Source organism: Belonocnema kinseyi, chromosome 2 (assembly GCF_010883055.1).
Source record: "Belonocnema kinseyi isolate 2016_QV_RU_SX_M_011 chromosome 2, B_treatae_v1, whole genome shotgun sequence".
NCBI classification, from domain to species: Eukaryota; Metazoa; Arthropoda; class Insecta; order Hymenoptera; family Cynipidae; genus Belonocnema; species Belonocnema kinseyi.
The window spans coordinates 133,783,409-133,797,965 of record NC_046658.1 but is presented as its reverse complement, the minus strand read 5'-3'; the positions used below and the strand labels follow the sequence as shown (position 1 = coordinate 133,797,965).

At 28.8% G+C, this 14,557-nt stretch overlaps 1 protein-coding gene across 1 annotated transcript in view; it reads right to left on the bottom strand.

Annotated features, from left to right (window-relative positions):
- Positions 1–14,557, bottom strand: part of LOC117167919 (G-protein coupled receptor Mth2-like) — a 105,658-nt gene that overhangs the window by 64,113 nt on the left and 26,988 nt on the right. Inside the window, exon 4 of the mRNA XM_033353165.1 lies at positions 3,917–4,097. Within this exon, the coding sequence (XP_033209056.1) occupies positions 3,917–4,097 (181 nt within the window). The remainder of the gene's footprint in view (positions 1–3,916; positions 4,098–14,557) is intronic.

The window sequence follows — 14,557 nt, the reverse complement described above, 5'->3', positions numbered from 1 at the left end:
AACTTTATCCAAACACGTGGAAATTCAAATGGAACTTCACGTGCAAATTTTAATGGAAATCGACATAAATTCATAGGAACAGGTGGAAATCCGAATAGAAGTCCATTTAGAATTTCACTTTGAAATTCAAATAGAAATTAACGTGAATGCTTCCAAGCTCGTAGAAAAACAAATGGAATTCCGCGTGAAATTTCACTAGGAAATTCATATTGAATTTAATGCAACTTTATCCAAACACGTGGAAATTCAAATAGCACTTCACGTGCAAAATTTAATGGAAATCGAAATAAATTCATCGGAACAGGTGGAAATCCGAATAGAAGTACGTTTAGAATTCCACTTTAAAATTCACATAGAAATTAATGTGAATTCTTGCAAACTCCTGGAAATCCAAGTGGAATTCCACGTGAAATTTCAGTAGGAAATTCATATAGAATTTAACGCGACTTTACCTAAACACGTAAAAATCCAAGTAGAACTTCACGTGAAAATTTAAATGGAAATCTGCGTGAATTCATACAAACAGGTGGAAATCCGAATAGAAGTCGGTTTAGAATTTCACTTTGAAATTCACATAGGAATTAACGTGAATGCTTCCAAACTCGTGGAAATCCAAATGGAATTCCGCGTAAAATTTGACTAGGAATTTCACATAGAATTTATTGCAACTTCAACCAAACACGTTTGAAATCTAAGTGAAACTTCACGTGTAAATTTTAATGGAAAATCATGTGAATTTATAAAAAAAATGAAAATTTATGTCGAACTTTGTGCAGAAATTCACGTTCAAATCCTCTAAATTTATCCAAATACGTGGAAATCTACGTAGAACTCAGCGAGGAATTTCACGTATAAATTAACGTAAATTCTTGTAAACTCGTGGGTATCGAAGTGGAATTTCGCCTGGAGTTACATTAGGAAATTCATATAGAATTTAACGCAACTTTATCCAAACACATGGAAATCCAAGTGAAATTCTGCGTGGTATTTCCCTGTAAACTTCAGATCGAATTTAATTAAACTTTATCCAAACATGTGGAAATCCAAATAGAACTTCACGTGTAAATTTTAATGGAAATTCATGTAGAAATAGAGTTTCAACTCACCGAGAAATTTAAGGTATACATTAACATAAAAATACACGTGACTTTCATTCAAACACTTCAAAATCCGAATAGAAGCCCGTTTAGAATTTCACTTGGAAATTCACATCGAAATTAACGTAAATTCTTCTATAAACTCGTGGAAATCTAAGTAGAATTCCTAGTGGAATCTCCCTCGGAAATTTACATAGAATTTAATGCAACTTTATCCAAACACGTGGAAATCCAAGTGGAACTTCACGTGAAAATTTAAATGCAAATCGACGTGAATTCATATAAACAGGTGGAAATCCGAATAGAAGTTCATTTAGAATTTCACTAGGAACTTTACATAGAAATTACCGTGAATTCTCCCAAACTCGAGGAAATCCAAGTGGAACTTCACGTGCAAATTTTAATGACAATTCACGTGAATTTATCCACGTCAATTTCTGTCGAACTCTGAATGAAAATTTACGCAGAAATCTATATAACATTATATAAAACTCTTGGAAATCCAAGTGAAATTCTAAAAGGAATTTCACGTGCAAATTTATACAGAAATCGACACGAAATTTGAGGGAATCCAAGTAGAACTTCGCGCAGAATTTGATTTGTTAATTCACATAGAATTTAAAGTCAATTCATTAAAATTTATGGAAATCCGCGTGGATTAATTCAAAAACGTTTAAATTCAAGTGGACCTGGACGCGAATTCATCCACCTACGTGAACATCCAAGTTCAACTCAGTGCGGAATTTCACGTATAATATAACATGGAAATCTATGTAAATTAATTTTTAAACGTGCAAAATTAGGTGGGATTTCACCTAAAATTATCCATCCACGTGGTAATCCAAGTTGAATTAAGCGAGGGATTTCACCTGCGTTTCAACTTACAAATCCAAGTGAATTCATTCAAGCACGTGGAAATCCAAGTTAGACTCAGCGAGGAATTTCTTTCATAAATTAAAATGGAAATCAACGTGAATTTATTCAAACATGTGGGAATCCAAGATAAACTCAGCGAAGAATTTCTTTCACAGATTCAAACGGAAATTCACGAGAATTCGCTCAAAATCATTCAAATTCAAAAGTAAGAAAAATAAATTTCAAACATTATTTAAACTATTATTCTTTTTTTTAAACATTTAACTATTTTCATAAAAATTTTAAAAACTTTGTTATAAAGTTATCCTTTTTGCAGCAATTTCAATTTTTTTGTTTGCAATTTGTTTTAAATTGAAAATCTAACTATATTGGTAGAAAATTCAACTTTTTTATAATTATTTATTTTTCATTTAAATTAAACTCTTTGTTAATTCAAATTAAAACCTTTCTTAGTTGAAATATCAAATTAGCTTTTTATATAATAATTGACTAACAAAGAAAATCAATTTCTTTGTTGGAAATTTATATTTATCGTTTGAAAATTCAACACCTGCGTATAAAGTTCTTTTTTCAATTGAAACTTCAACATTATTTATCTATTTATTTATTTTTAATCCTTAAATCTTTGGTTAAAAATGCAACTGCTTGGTTGAAAATTGCAGTGCATTGGTTAAATATTAAACTATTTCGTTAAAATTCTTTTCTTTTAGTTGAATTAGTTTCTTTTTGATTCAAAATAAAAATCTATTTTGGTTAAAATTTGAACTACTATGTTATAAATTAATTTCATGGTTCAAGCTTTATCATTTGTTTTCAAGATTAATAATTTTGGTTAAAAATTTAACTACATAGTTTGTTAAAAGTTAGTTTCTTTCAAATCGTCTTAGTCTCAAAGTTCTCTTTTTTGTATTAAAATTTAATTAAATTATTGAAAGTTTATTAAAAACTCACCCTTTTTGGTTAAAAAATCGTTTATTCAATCATTTTGTTGATAATGTATCAAAAATACAATTATTTGTTTTAAAAAATGTTCGGTTAAAGAATTATAATTTTAGTTAAAAATTGATTTATTTGATTAAATACAGTGAACTCTTGCCTATTTCAAAGACCGAGAGACTTAAGCATTGGCGGATTTCAAGGCTGGAGGTACTCCTGTCTCTATCGCGAGTCGTCCGGTGATTTTTGTCAAGCGATGTTTATTGCCTGTCCCGGCCTTGTATCGATGCGCCCGCTGTAAGCATGTGTACGCATTTGCGCATCATGCGCATCAGTGGATTTAAAGTGATTTTGTTAACTTACGACGTGAAAAATATAACATTTCTTCAAAATAATGCAATTTGTCAACTAAAAGTCAATATAATAGAATCAAAAAGCGACTCAAATATCTCGCGGAATTATGAGTTTGGTAGCATAACGTCACGGTCATGCTAGGATTGATAGAAATCTGAGGAAGATTAGCATAATTGGTACATCTTGACATTAAACTGCATACGCCTTTTTGGAGAAAGTATTCTAAACGTAAGAGTAAGTTATGAAGGTCTGACTAGTAAAATTTTTCAAGTTTAGAATGCATTTACGCAATTTTCTTATCCTTTTTTCGGTTTAAGACCTTTTATTTCCATGAAATACAATAAATTATCTGAAACTTGAAGGTTAGAGAACCCGATTCTGAGTAAACCAATCTGATATTCTAACCTCAAAGTGATATTTTATTTTACGTATAGAATATTTTCTCCAAAAAGTCGTATGCATTCCCATGACATCATGCTAAAATATTCAATTCAAACCAACAAAGGCTTCCCGCTCTTTCGGGCTCTTTTTAATTGGCCAGCCACTGACGCGTGCGAGACTGTACGAGGACCGGGGTGGGAGGTAACGGAACTACATGAATAGCATTTTTTTTTTATTTTCCATTAACTCTATTAATTAATATTTTTACTTACTTTTCCCTATCACCTTGAAATCGTTGATTCCTCTGGTCTGTAGGGTCTGTCAATACCTTTCTTATCTGGGTTTTCACTTTATTGTAATTCTTTGAGGTCAGAATAAAAAAAAGCAAATTTACCGTCAGCTGCAATGTGACTGGTCCAGTGAAAAAAATAAGCTCGGTAGCACCTAGTCCATCTGAAAAGCAACCATAACAAATTAGTTCAGCATTTACTCAAGTGTATAGTAATTAATTCTATGCGAACTTAACCATAATGCTCTTTACTTTCCATTACCCCATTATCCCGTTTCATTTATCTCTCTTCTAGAGATTTCACTTGACCCTCTTCACATCCCCCTGCCCTCACATCCCTTAATTTCTCTAAACGTCCCTCATCCCTTAGTTCATTTTAAATTTCATGCAGTTATTCCAATCCTTGTTTAGCACATATTTTCTGAACTCTTCCAATAAGTTGAGAATAAGTGATCCTTTCTTACGCTTTATTTAACCCGGTTCAACTCCTTCCGTTACTCAATATTGTCTACTTATAAGACTCCACTTCACCTTGCATTATTAAATTTTATTTCCTCATTTTTCTCAGTTATTTATTTTACCTTTAAAGGTACTTACACTGAACCATAGTATTTCATATAAGATCTTTGCAAGCTACATCCTTTTTCCATTCCCTAAAAAAATTGCATTGGCAGTAAAAAAAATACGAGGGGTGATGAGGGTTTCAGAAGTGTGGGAAAATAAGAGGAAGGGAAGTATGGAAAGTAAGAATAAATGAGAGAATGGAAAGTAGAGAAAGTAAGGGGAAATTATGGAAGGAGACTTATGGACAGCCAGGAGAAGAAAATTATGGTTAGTTAATGTGGTGAATTCTAAATGAGGGGAGGAAGACTGGAGTAAATTAGGGTGGATAAGAAATGTATTGAGGGGAAAGGAACGAAATTTCAAAGAGGGGAAATAGTGAAAACAAAGCTAAATCATGGGAAAGTAAGTAGGAGAAGTGATGGGAGACGAGGTATAGAAAGTACGGAAAAGTGAAGAAGGATATGGGTGGAAATAAGGAGAGAGAAAGAAGGCGAAGTAAGGGGAAATTAAAATGAGAGGAGAAGAAATAGTGACAACAAAGGTAAATCATGTGAGAGTCAGGAGAAGAAGTATGGGGTGGCGAAGTATGGGAAGTGTGGAAAAGTAATGAGAGGGGATATGGGGGAAATTAGGAGACAAAAGTAGGGGAAGTGAGGGAAAATAAGAAAAGAATAAGGTTGAATTTGGAGAGGGGAACTAGGGTAATTGAACGAAAGGTAGAAAGATAGTAAGTGAAAGTGAAGGAAAATGAGGGGAGAGGAAGTATTGGAAGTAAAGGAAATTATGGCAGGAGATGAAACGAAGTGATGGTTAGGGGGAGTGGGGGAACGGGAAGTGAGAAGAAGGATATTGGGGAAGTCAGGCTAAATGTAGGGAGAGGAAATAGGGTAAATTATAGTAGATGGAAAAAGATAGTGAGGAAAGGGTAGAGGAGGTAGAGAAAATTATGGGAAGAGAGGTAGAAAGAGAAGTGAGGTGAGATTTATTAGAGTACTGAGAGGAGTAGGGAAGATTGATCGTGGGGTGTATAGGTAGGGGAAATTAAGAGGTGTAGGGGTGTAGCACAGGAAAAGAAATAACGTTTTTTTTTTAGATTTTTCCAGTTATTTTTATCTTTTCCTTTAAGGTGAGTTAATAATCAATTGCAGTTATCAAACAGAATTTTTTAAACAACATATTATTACTTTTCATCATATTTTCTTTGAAAGATGCTAGAAAATTGTGGTTTTTTCTTTAATATATTTATTATTATTATATTATTATTACTTATTTATTTATTTTTGTCGACTTTTCTCTTAGAGTAAGGTATAATTAAAACAATTTATAAAACATTTAATTATTCAGTCGAATCATTATTGTTTATAACTATTTTCTTTTATATGAATGCTGAATAGTTTCGGTTTTTTCTGCACATTTTAATATATTAATAATATACTTTTAACTTATTGACGTAATAATCACGAAAAACTATCTTCTCTAAAATAATTCTTAAAAAGTCGCGGTTTTCTCAGAATTTTTCAAACTAGTTTTAACTTCTAAAATTATTTTAAAATAATTTTTAATTAGGCATGAAAAACAAAATTTGTTAAACAGTTCATTATTGTTTTTAATAATATGAACTTTGATTAATGCTAGAACGTTGCAGTTTCTTCTGATATAATCTACTTTTTGTTCACCATTTAATAAGAGCGAGGTAGCAATATAATAAAATTTAACAAATAGCATGATTTGAACAAATTATTATTGTTTATGATTATTTTTTTTCAGATAATTGCTTAAAGGTTGCCTTTTTACTGAAAACTTTAACTGTAATTAAACTTTTTAGTTACAAACAAATAATGAATAAACATTAGAGAGACTCTTTCTTTAACAATCTCTTTATGGGGGGTACAATGTTTTTAATAAAATAGATATTCAAAATATTTATTAAATTTTCTGCATAGATCATGTTAAATTTAAATTTTTCTTGAAGTAGTTGCTGAGTGCATTTTCGTTTAAATTATTAATGGTAATATTTATTATTCTTTCCTAACCAAAAAGTCAAAAAAAAATCTGAATCTTTCAGAAAAAACCTGCAAATTTTTAGCATTACTCAGACGGAAATTAGTTATAGACAGCAATAAATTGTCCGAACGATTACGCCCTATAAATTTTATTCATGATTACCTTGCTATAAAAAAAAAGTTTAAAAAAGTGGAAAAGTTTAGGGAAAAAACCCGCAAATATCCAGCATTAATAGAGAATAAAATAGTCATAAATATTAATTTGTTTAAAATTATGTTGCAAAAGGTTAAATATTTCAGAAAAACCGCAACTTTCTAGCGGCGTTTAAAAATGATGATATTAAAAATAATGATAGATTGTTGAAACTATTATTTTTGTTAACTTGTCTTAATTGTAATCTCACTTTAATTGAAAAGTGGACAAAAGGTGGAAAAAGTAGAGGAAAAACTGAACCCATCTAGAATTATTCTAAGACAAAATTGTTGTAAATAATAATAAATGGTTTAAAAATTATTTCTGTTGAACTTATTTGACTATTGCCTTACTTTAGCTAAAAAATTGAAGTATTAGAAACGACTTTTTTTTTAATCGAAAAAAATAATAATTAGTGCCAAAGACTCGCAAACCCCAACTTTTCGCTTATTGGATTCTTTTAATAACCTATAAAACGACTTATGGGGAAGAATATTAAAAAACGTGCTTTTCCATTCGTATTTTATGGCTGATTATGGAGAGAGGGGTCGAGTTTTAATTTGAGTCAATATTCAGATATTGAATATTTTTAATAAAATTTTAAAAACGTCTTTTCCTTATGGAAAATACTATTAAACTTCGTGGGGGTTGCGGAACCTGTAAATAACATTTTGCTTGAGAAAAAAATGCATTTATGTTTTAATGAATTCAAAAAAATTATGGGTCAGTATTCAGGAAAATTCGAGAAAAAATGTGAAGCACCCTGTTGAAATTATTTTAATTCTTAGAGAATACGAAAAATATGGATGATAAAATCCTATTATTTGAGCTCGGAAAGTTTATGTTTGATTCTATCAAATTAAAGAGGGGAAAGTAAAAATAAATTGGAATTAGTTAAAATAAACTGGGGGGAGCTAAAAATTTTAAACGAAGAAAAGTACTATAGCTATGGTAGTTATAGGGTGGGGTTCGGTTCCAAGCTGAACGTCGGTAAAAAAGTGAGAAGTCACTTACCTACAAACGATAATAGTTAGTGCCTGTAATAGAATGTCACCAGTCCATTAGGAGGTATAAGTGACATCTTATCACGCACAAGGGCATTTATCGTCTGTCGGTAAGTGACTGGTTACTGTCTTACCGATGTTTAGCTCGGATCCGAACCATGTCCCAGAACTGCCGTAGGTATACTACTGAAAAAGAAGTGGGAAACGTTATTATAATATTGCAGCTTTCGATTAAAATCAGAAAAAATGTTATTTGATTCAAAGAAAATCTTCAAATAAAAAGTTTCTTTAGCTTTCAGGCAAAGAAAAGTTTATGTGATTTAAAGAAATTCCTTTGCGTTAAAGAAACCGTTTTTTGTTCAAATGAAGAAGTTTTTAAAAATTTGAAACGATTTACTTTATTTTGAAGTACTTTTTGATTAAATGAAAATAAATTAGGTTAAAAAATGGTTTCTTTTAACCAAGAAAATATGTTTCTGATTGCAAACAACTGCGATTTTTAAAATATTAACCGTTGTTTCTTTAGAAAAATGACAATTTGTGACTTGCAAATTTGTTCTAACGTTTATGTAATTATGGTAAAAGGCATAAATAAACTTTTTGATCTGACCTATATAGTTTAATTAAAAATTAATTAGAGCAACATGCATGTACTTGTTTACTTTTTTGTAATTGTTCTGTTACTTACAATTAATTATTAAAATAGAACGAAATAAGAGAAAAATGTAGCATTAGATGTAATTACTTATAAGTGCTGTTCATAAGTAAATTCAAATTTAAATTTTATATGGCGATCTAAAAGATCCTTGTCTCCAATTCAATGTTATTAAACTTTTTTCAAGAGAAAAACGCTGTCAGCCATCAGAGGAAATAAAGTGGCACCATAAAATACTGAGAAAAGTTTTTAATGAAGAACTGGAACCATTAAATTTCTTTTACCTATTAAAGAAACGGAAATGAAAAAAAAACAAGAAGAAAGATATGTACACTCCAGTATGTAGTCGAATTTTCAACAAAATACTTGAATTTTTTAAACAAAAAGACTTAACTTTTCTGCCTGAAAATATGAATTTTCTACCGAAAATCTAATTTTTAACCAAATAGTGTAATTTTCAATGAAATCTATAGAATCTTCAATCGAAAAAAATTAATTATTAACTAAACAGTTTGGTTTGGAATCTGAAAAGATGAATTTTCTATAAAAGAGTTCAATTTTAAGTTCAAAAATAGGAATCTTTAACAAAAAAGGTAATTTTCAACAAAATGGTTGTACTGTCAATATACAAAGATGGATTCTCGACAAAATCATCTAATTTATTTGAAAAACAACTAATTATTTAAAAGAAAGTTGAATTTTTATTAAGAGAGTTAAAATGTCAACCAAATAGAATGATTAAGTTTTCAATTGAAAAAATTTATTTTCAATAAAAAAGGCGAATTTTTAACAAAATAGTTGAATGTTTAACCAAGCAGTTGATCTCGAAATCAAAAATATGAATTTTTTGTACCAAAAAGATGGATTTTCCAGAAAAAGAGGAATTTTCCACACAAAAATATGAAGATTTCCACAATAACTACATTTTTAACTAAATAGTTTAATTTTTAACGAAAATAAGACCATTTTTAACACAAATAGATAAATCTTCAACTAAACAGTTCAATTTTGTAAAAAAAAAATCTGCATGAAACTGTTGAATTTTGAACCAAGATAAACGATTTTTTAATAGAAAGCTGTAATTTTTAACTAAAAAATTCAATTTTCAAGCTAAAAAAATTAATTTTTAATAAAATAATAGAATTTATAAACAAAAAGACGAACTCTTTAGAAGGCAATTGGAATTTTAATCCAGAAGGACAATTTTTTATCCAAAATGACACATTTTGAACGAAATATTTCCCTTGTTAACAACATAATTAAATTTTCAAAATATTAGTTGAATTTTCAACAAGGCAGATTTAATTATTTAATAATAATTTATTAAGCCGCATTTCAGAATGCGGCTGGATTTTCTATCCAAAAGGAGGAATTGTTATCCAAAATGATAAATTTTAACCAAACAGTTCAATTTGTGACTAATTAATTGTGAAATAGCAGTTGAATTTTTAACAAAATATTCACAATTGTAACAAAAAAGATGAATTTTCAAGTAAATAGTTGAATTTTTAATCCAAAAAGACAACTTTTCAACAAGGAAGCTGAAATTGCAATCCAAAATTAGAAATTTTCGAAAAGAAATTTATTTTTAACCAAATGGTTGATCTTTAACTAGAAACCATCAATTTTCTACAAAAAGTCGAATAGTGAATTTGTATTATAAAAAATTAATTTTTAACACAATGGTTGAATCTTCATCTATCATTAATTTTCTACCAAAAATCGAATAGTGAATTTATATTATAAAAAATTGATTTTTAACAAAAAAGCCGAATTTTCAACAAAACACTTAAATTTTTAACTACATAATCCATTTTGCAATATAAAATATGAATTTTTATACTAAAAAGAAGGATTCTTTAAAAATAGTGCAATTTTGCACCCCAAAATATGAATTTTGCTCCAACACCTTAATTTTAAATAGAATAGTCCAATTTTCTCTGCAATAAACATAATATTTAACCCCAATAAATTCTTTATTAAAAAAGTTCATTTTCAACTAAACAAGGGTATTTTTCACTTGAAGCGATCATATTTAAACCAAACATTGCATAGTTAAATTTTCAGTTGAAAAAATGTTGAAGAGTCGAGTCAATTTTTCAAAAAAACAATTAAATTTTCAAAAAAAATGTTTAGTGTTTAACCCCAAAAAAGGCATTTTTTAGTTAAAGATTTGTCACCCACTCGATCGCCTAACCTTCGCGGTTCAAATTTTTAACTAGACAGATGAAATTTCGACCAGAAATCATAAAATTTTTAACAAAAAAGTTTATTTTCAACCAAATAGTTGAAGTTAAAAGTAAAAGCCCTAAATTTTCCACCAAAAGTGGAATAGTTAAATTTTCAGTTGAAAAAAAAATCAACAAATAAAAAGACGAATTTTTAATCCAAAGATTGAATTTTCAATAAATAAAGGTGAATTTTCATCCGAAAAGATCAAATTTAAGTATTTCGATGAAATTCTTTTTTGCGGGTTGAAAATTGATCTTTGTTAGTTCCAACTTCAGCGATTTCGTTGAAAATTCAAGTATTTTGTCAAAAAATGGTCTTTTTGGTATAAAATGAACCTTTTCATTAAAAATTCCAGTACTGGATGGAAATATTAATTAATTATGTTAAAACTTCAATTGTGTTGGTATTGATATATGTACACTAATGTGTATGCATGCAGAGCTTCGTGACTTGGAACAATAAAGATGCCTAGAATTTGTCGGCGACAGTGTTTACGGAATGCAACCCATTCTGTCGAATTCTCAACAAAAAAGTTCATTTTTAATTAAATAATTGAACTTTGAAGTAAAAATCATAATTTTGCCACCAAAAGTGAAATAGTTTAATTTTCAGTAGAAAAAATATATTGCAACAAATAAAAAGACCAATTGTCAACAAAGCAGTCGAATTTTAAAATAAACACTTAATTTTTCCAAAACAAAAACATCAATTTTTATACGATAAAAGCGGATTCTGAAAAAAATAGTAGAATTTTCCACCTGAAAATATGAATTTTCCACCAAAAACTTAATTTTCAACAAAATATTTGAATCCTCTGTGAAACTCATACAATGTTAAATTTCGAACAAATCAGTTACAATTTTTAAGAAATAGTTTATTTTTTATTTAAAAAGATAAATTTGCATATCAAAAAAGCAATATCAACAGAAAACAATGGAATTTTAAATCCGAAAATATGAATTTTCGACAACAAAGTGAATTTTCTCCAAAATAGTTTTATTTTAAAGCAAAAACGGTCATTTTTGAACCAAAAATAGAATAGTTAAATTTGCACTTGGAAAACATATTTTCAACAAAGAGAGATGAATTTTCGAAAAAAAAATCTAATTTTCAATCGAATAATTTAATTTTCAAGCTTAAAAGATGAATTTTCAACCAAATAGTCGAATTTATATAAAGACGAATTTTTTAAAAGACATTTGAATTTTCAATTCAAAGGATAGAACTTTTTTCGAGGAAGACAAATATTTAACAAAACAGATCAATTTTTTAAAAATTAATTAATTTCTTAACGTAATAGTTTAATATTTAACAAAATACTTAAATTTTGAACATAAATATACTAATTTTTAACTAAAATGATAAATTGGAGATTTTTCATTTAAGTTAAAAATCTTTGTAACTTGGAGCATTAGAGATGCCTAAAAGTTGCCGCCCACCCTTTGCGGTTCGAATTTTTAAGTGGACAGTAGAAAATTCTACCTAAAATCATAAATTTTTGAAAAAGAAATTTATTTTTAACCGAATGGTTAAATTTTCAAGTAAAACCCGTATATTTTTAACCAAAAAATAGAATAGTTTAATTTTGAGTTGAAAAAATTGTATTTCAACAAATAAAAAGACGAATTTTCAATAAAATTGTTGAATTTTTAAATAAATAGTTAAGTTTTCAAAAATGAAAACATAAATATTCATACTAAAAAAGCGGATTCTGCCAAAATTAGTGGAATTTTTCACCCGAAAATATGAATTCTCTTCCAAAACTTCATTTTCAACAAAATAGTTGGATCCTCTACGAAGCTCATACAATTTAAATCTCGAATAGACGAATTTCCAACAAATCAGTCACATTTTTAAAGAAATAATTTTTTTTTTATTAAAAAAGATGAGTTGTTATACCAAAAAGGCAATATCACTAGAAAACAATGGAATATTTATTCCGAAAATATGAATTTTCGACTAATAAGTTAATTTTCTTACAAATAGTTTAATTTCAAAGTAAAAACGGTCAATTTTAAACTTAATGGTCGAATTTCTATACAAAGAGACGAATTTAAAAAAAATTAATTGAATTTTTAGTTCAAAATTCCGAATTTTTCTCGAAAAAGCCAACTGTTCAACAAAGCAATTCATTTTTTAAAGAATTAATTAATTTTTCAACTTAATAGTTAAATATTTAATGAAATACTTTATTTTTGAAATATATTAATTTTCAACTAAAATTATAGATTGAAAATTTTTCATTCAAGTTAAAAATTGATCTTTGTGAAATTGAAGTATTTTGTTTGAATTTGGCCGACAAAATCGTCTTTTTGGTAGAAAATTAATTTTTCTGTTGAAAATTCAACTATTTTGTTTAAAAGTTAATATATTTTGTCGAAAATTCCATTCTATTATTATCAATATATTTATAGTGATTGATAAACAAATAAAGCTTTGTAACTTGCAGCATTGAGAAGCCTAAGAGTTGTCACCGGACCTTCCCGATTCGAATTTTCAAATAGACAGTAAAAATTTCTACCGAAAGTCATACATTTTGAACAAAAAAGTCGAATTCAAAAGGTCGAATTTTCAACAAACAAGATGAAATTCAAATATTTTGTTAAAACATTTTTTGTGGCTTGAAAATTACTCTTTTTAGTTGCATCTTTAACTTTTTGTTTGAAAGTTTTGATTCAAAGACAGTAAAAATTTTACCTAAAATCATAAATTTTAGGCAGAAAAGTTTTAATTCAAAAGCTCGAATTTTCAACAAACAAGATTAAATAAAAATATTTTGCTAAAATTTATTTTTTTTGTGACTTGAAAGTTTCTCTTTTTTAGTTGAATCTTTAACTTTTTGGTTGAAATTTCATTTATTTTTTTTAAATCTTCTTTTTGGTAAAAAATAAATCTTTTTGTTAAAAATTAATTTATTTTCTTGAAAATTTAATTGCATTAATATTAATATATGTACAGTAATCGATAGACATGTAAAGCTTTGTGACTTGGAGCAATAAAGATGTCTAGCAGTTATCTGCCAACAGTATGGACGGAATGCCGCCCATTCGGTCGCCGGAACTTCGCGGTTTCTGGCATTTAATTAATTTTTCACCCTTCCTTTTCTATCGTCCGCCAAGTCACCTTGGAAATTTCTACTCTCGTCTGGGCGATTGAAATACTAATGACTAGACTAATGAGTCGTAATGACATTTGAACCGAGAAGCTCGATCGATCGCGAAGCTGATTTCCTTTTTGAAGAAACTTTTTAATTATGCCGTAATCAGGCCTCCGCGAGGAAAATAATTTCTCAAGGAAAAACAAATCAAATTCGATGATTTTAGACAGCCGCGGCTCAATAAAATTCCGCAGATGTCATTTTAATTTCAAATTTTCCATAATTCAAAACGCTTCAGCTGTTAAGGAATGGTAATAAATACGTAGCTTCTCTGACACAGATTAGTCTCTCGTAAACTGAAATGCAAATTGAAGTAGCAATTATGCTAAATTGGTGTGATTTTACCACCGCTTATATTAAAGAGAAGATCCTACGCCAAACACAATTGCGAGGAAACGAGACGCTTTCTGCAGCATCTTTTAACCATTTGCTATTTCTAATTTTTCAATTATAAAACAATGATAAGTATTGATGAAAAATTCGAACGGAATTCAAATGGACTGAAAAAAATTTTAAAAAAAATGTATTTATTTCCGTAAAATGATGAAATTCATAAAAATTCAGGGTGAGTTAAAAAAATTAAATAAACTGAGAGCAATTTAAAAATACACTAAACTCTCGCTTTCAGTCAGCCCGTTCTCAGCCTTCCTACAACTGCTAGCTCACGCAGTTTCTCAAAAGAGCAGGGCGAGAGCTATATATATGTTAGATTCGGTTAGGTTTTGATTCCTCTAGAATCAAACCGAAGGGCCTATGACAAAGCCACCGAACGCGTCCTCGGGTTGCGGATAGAGGGTCCCTGTACCAAGGGTTTCT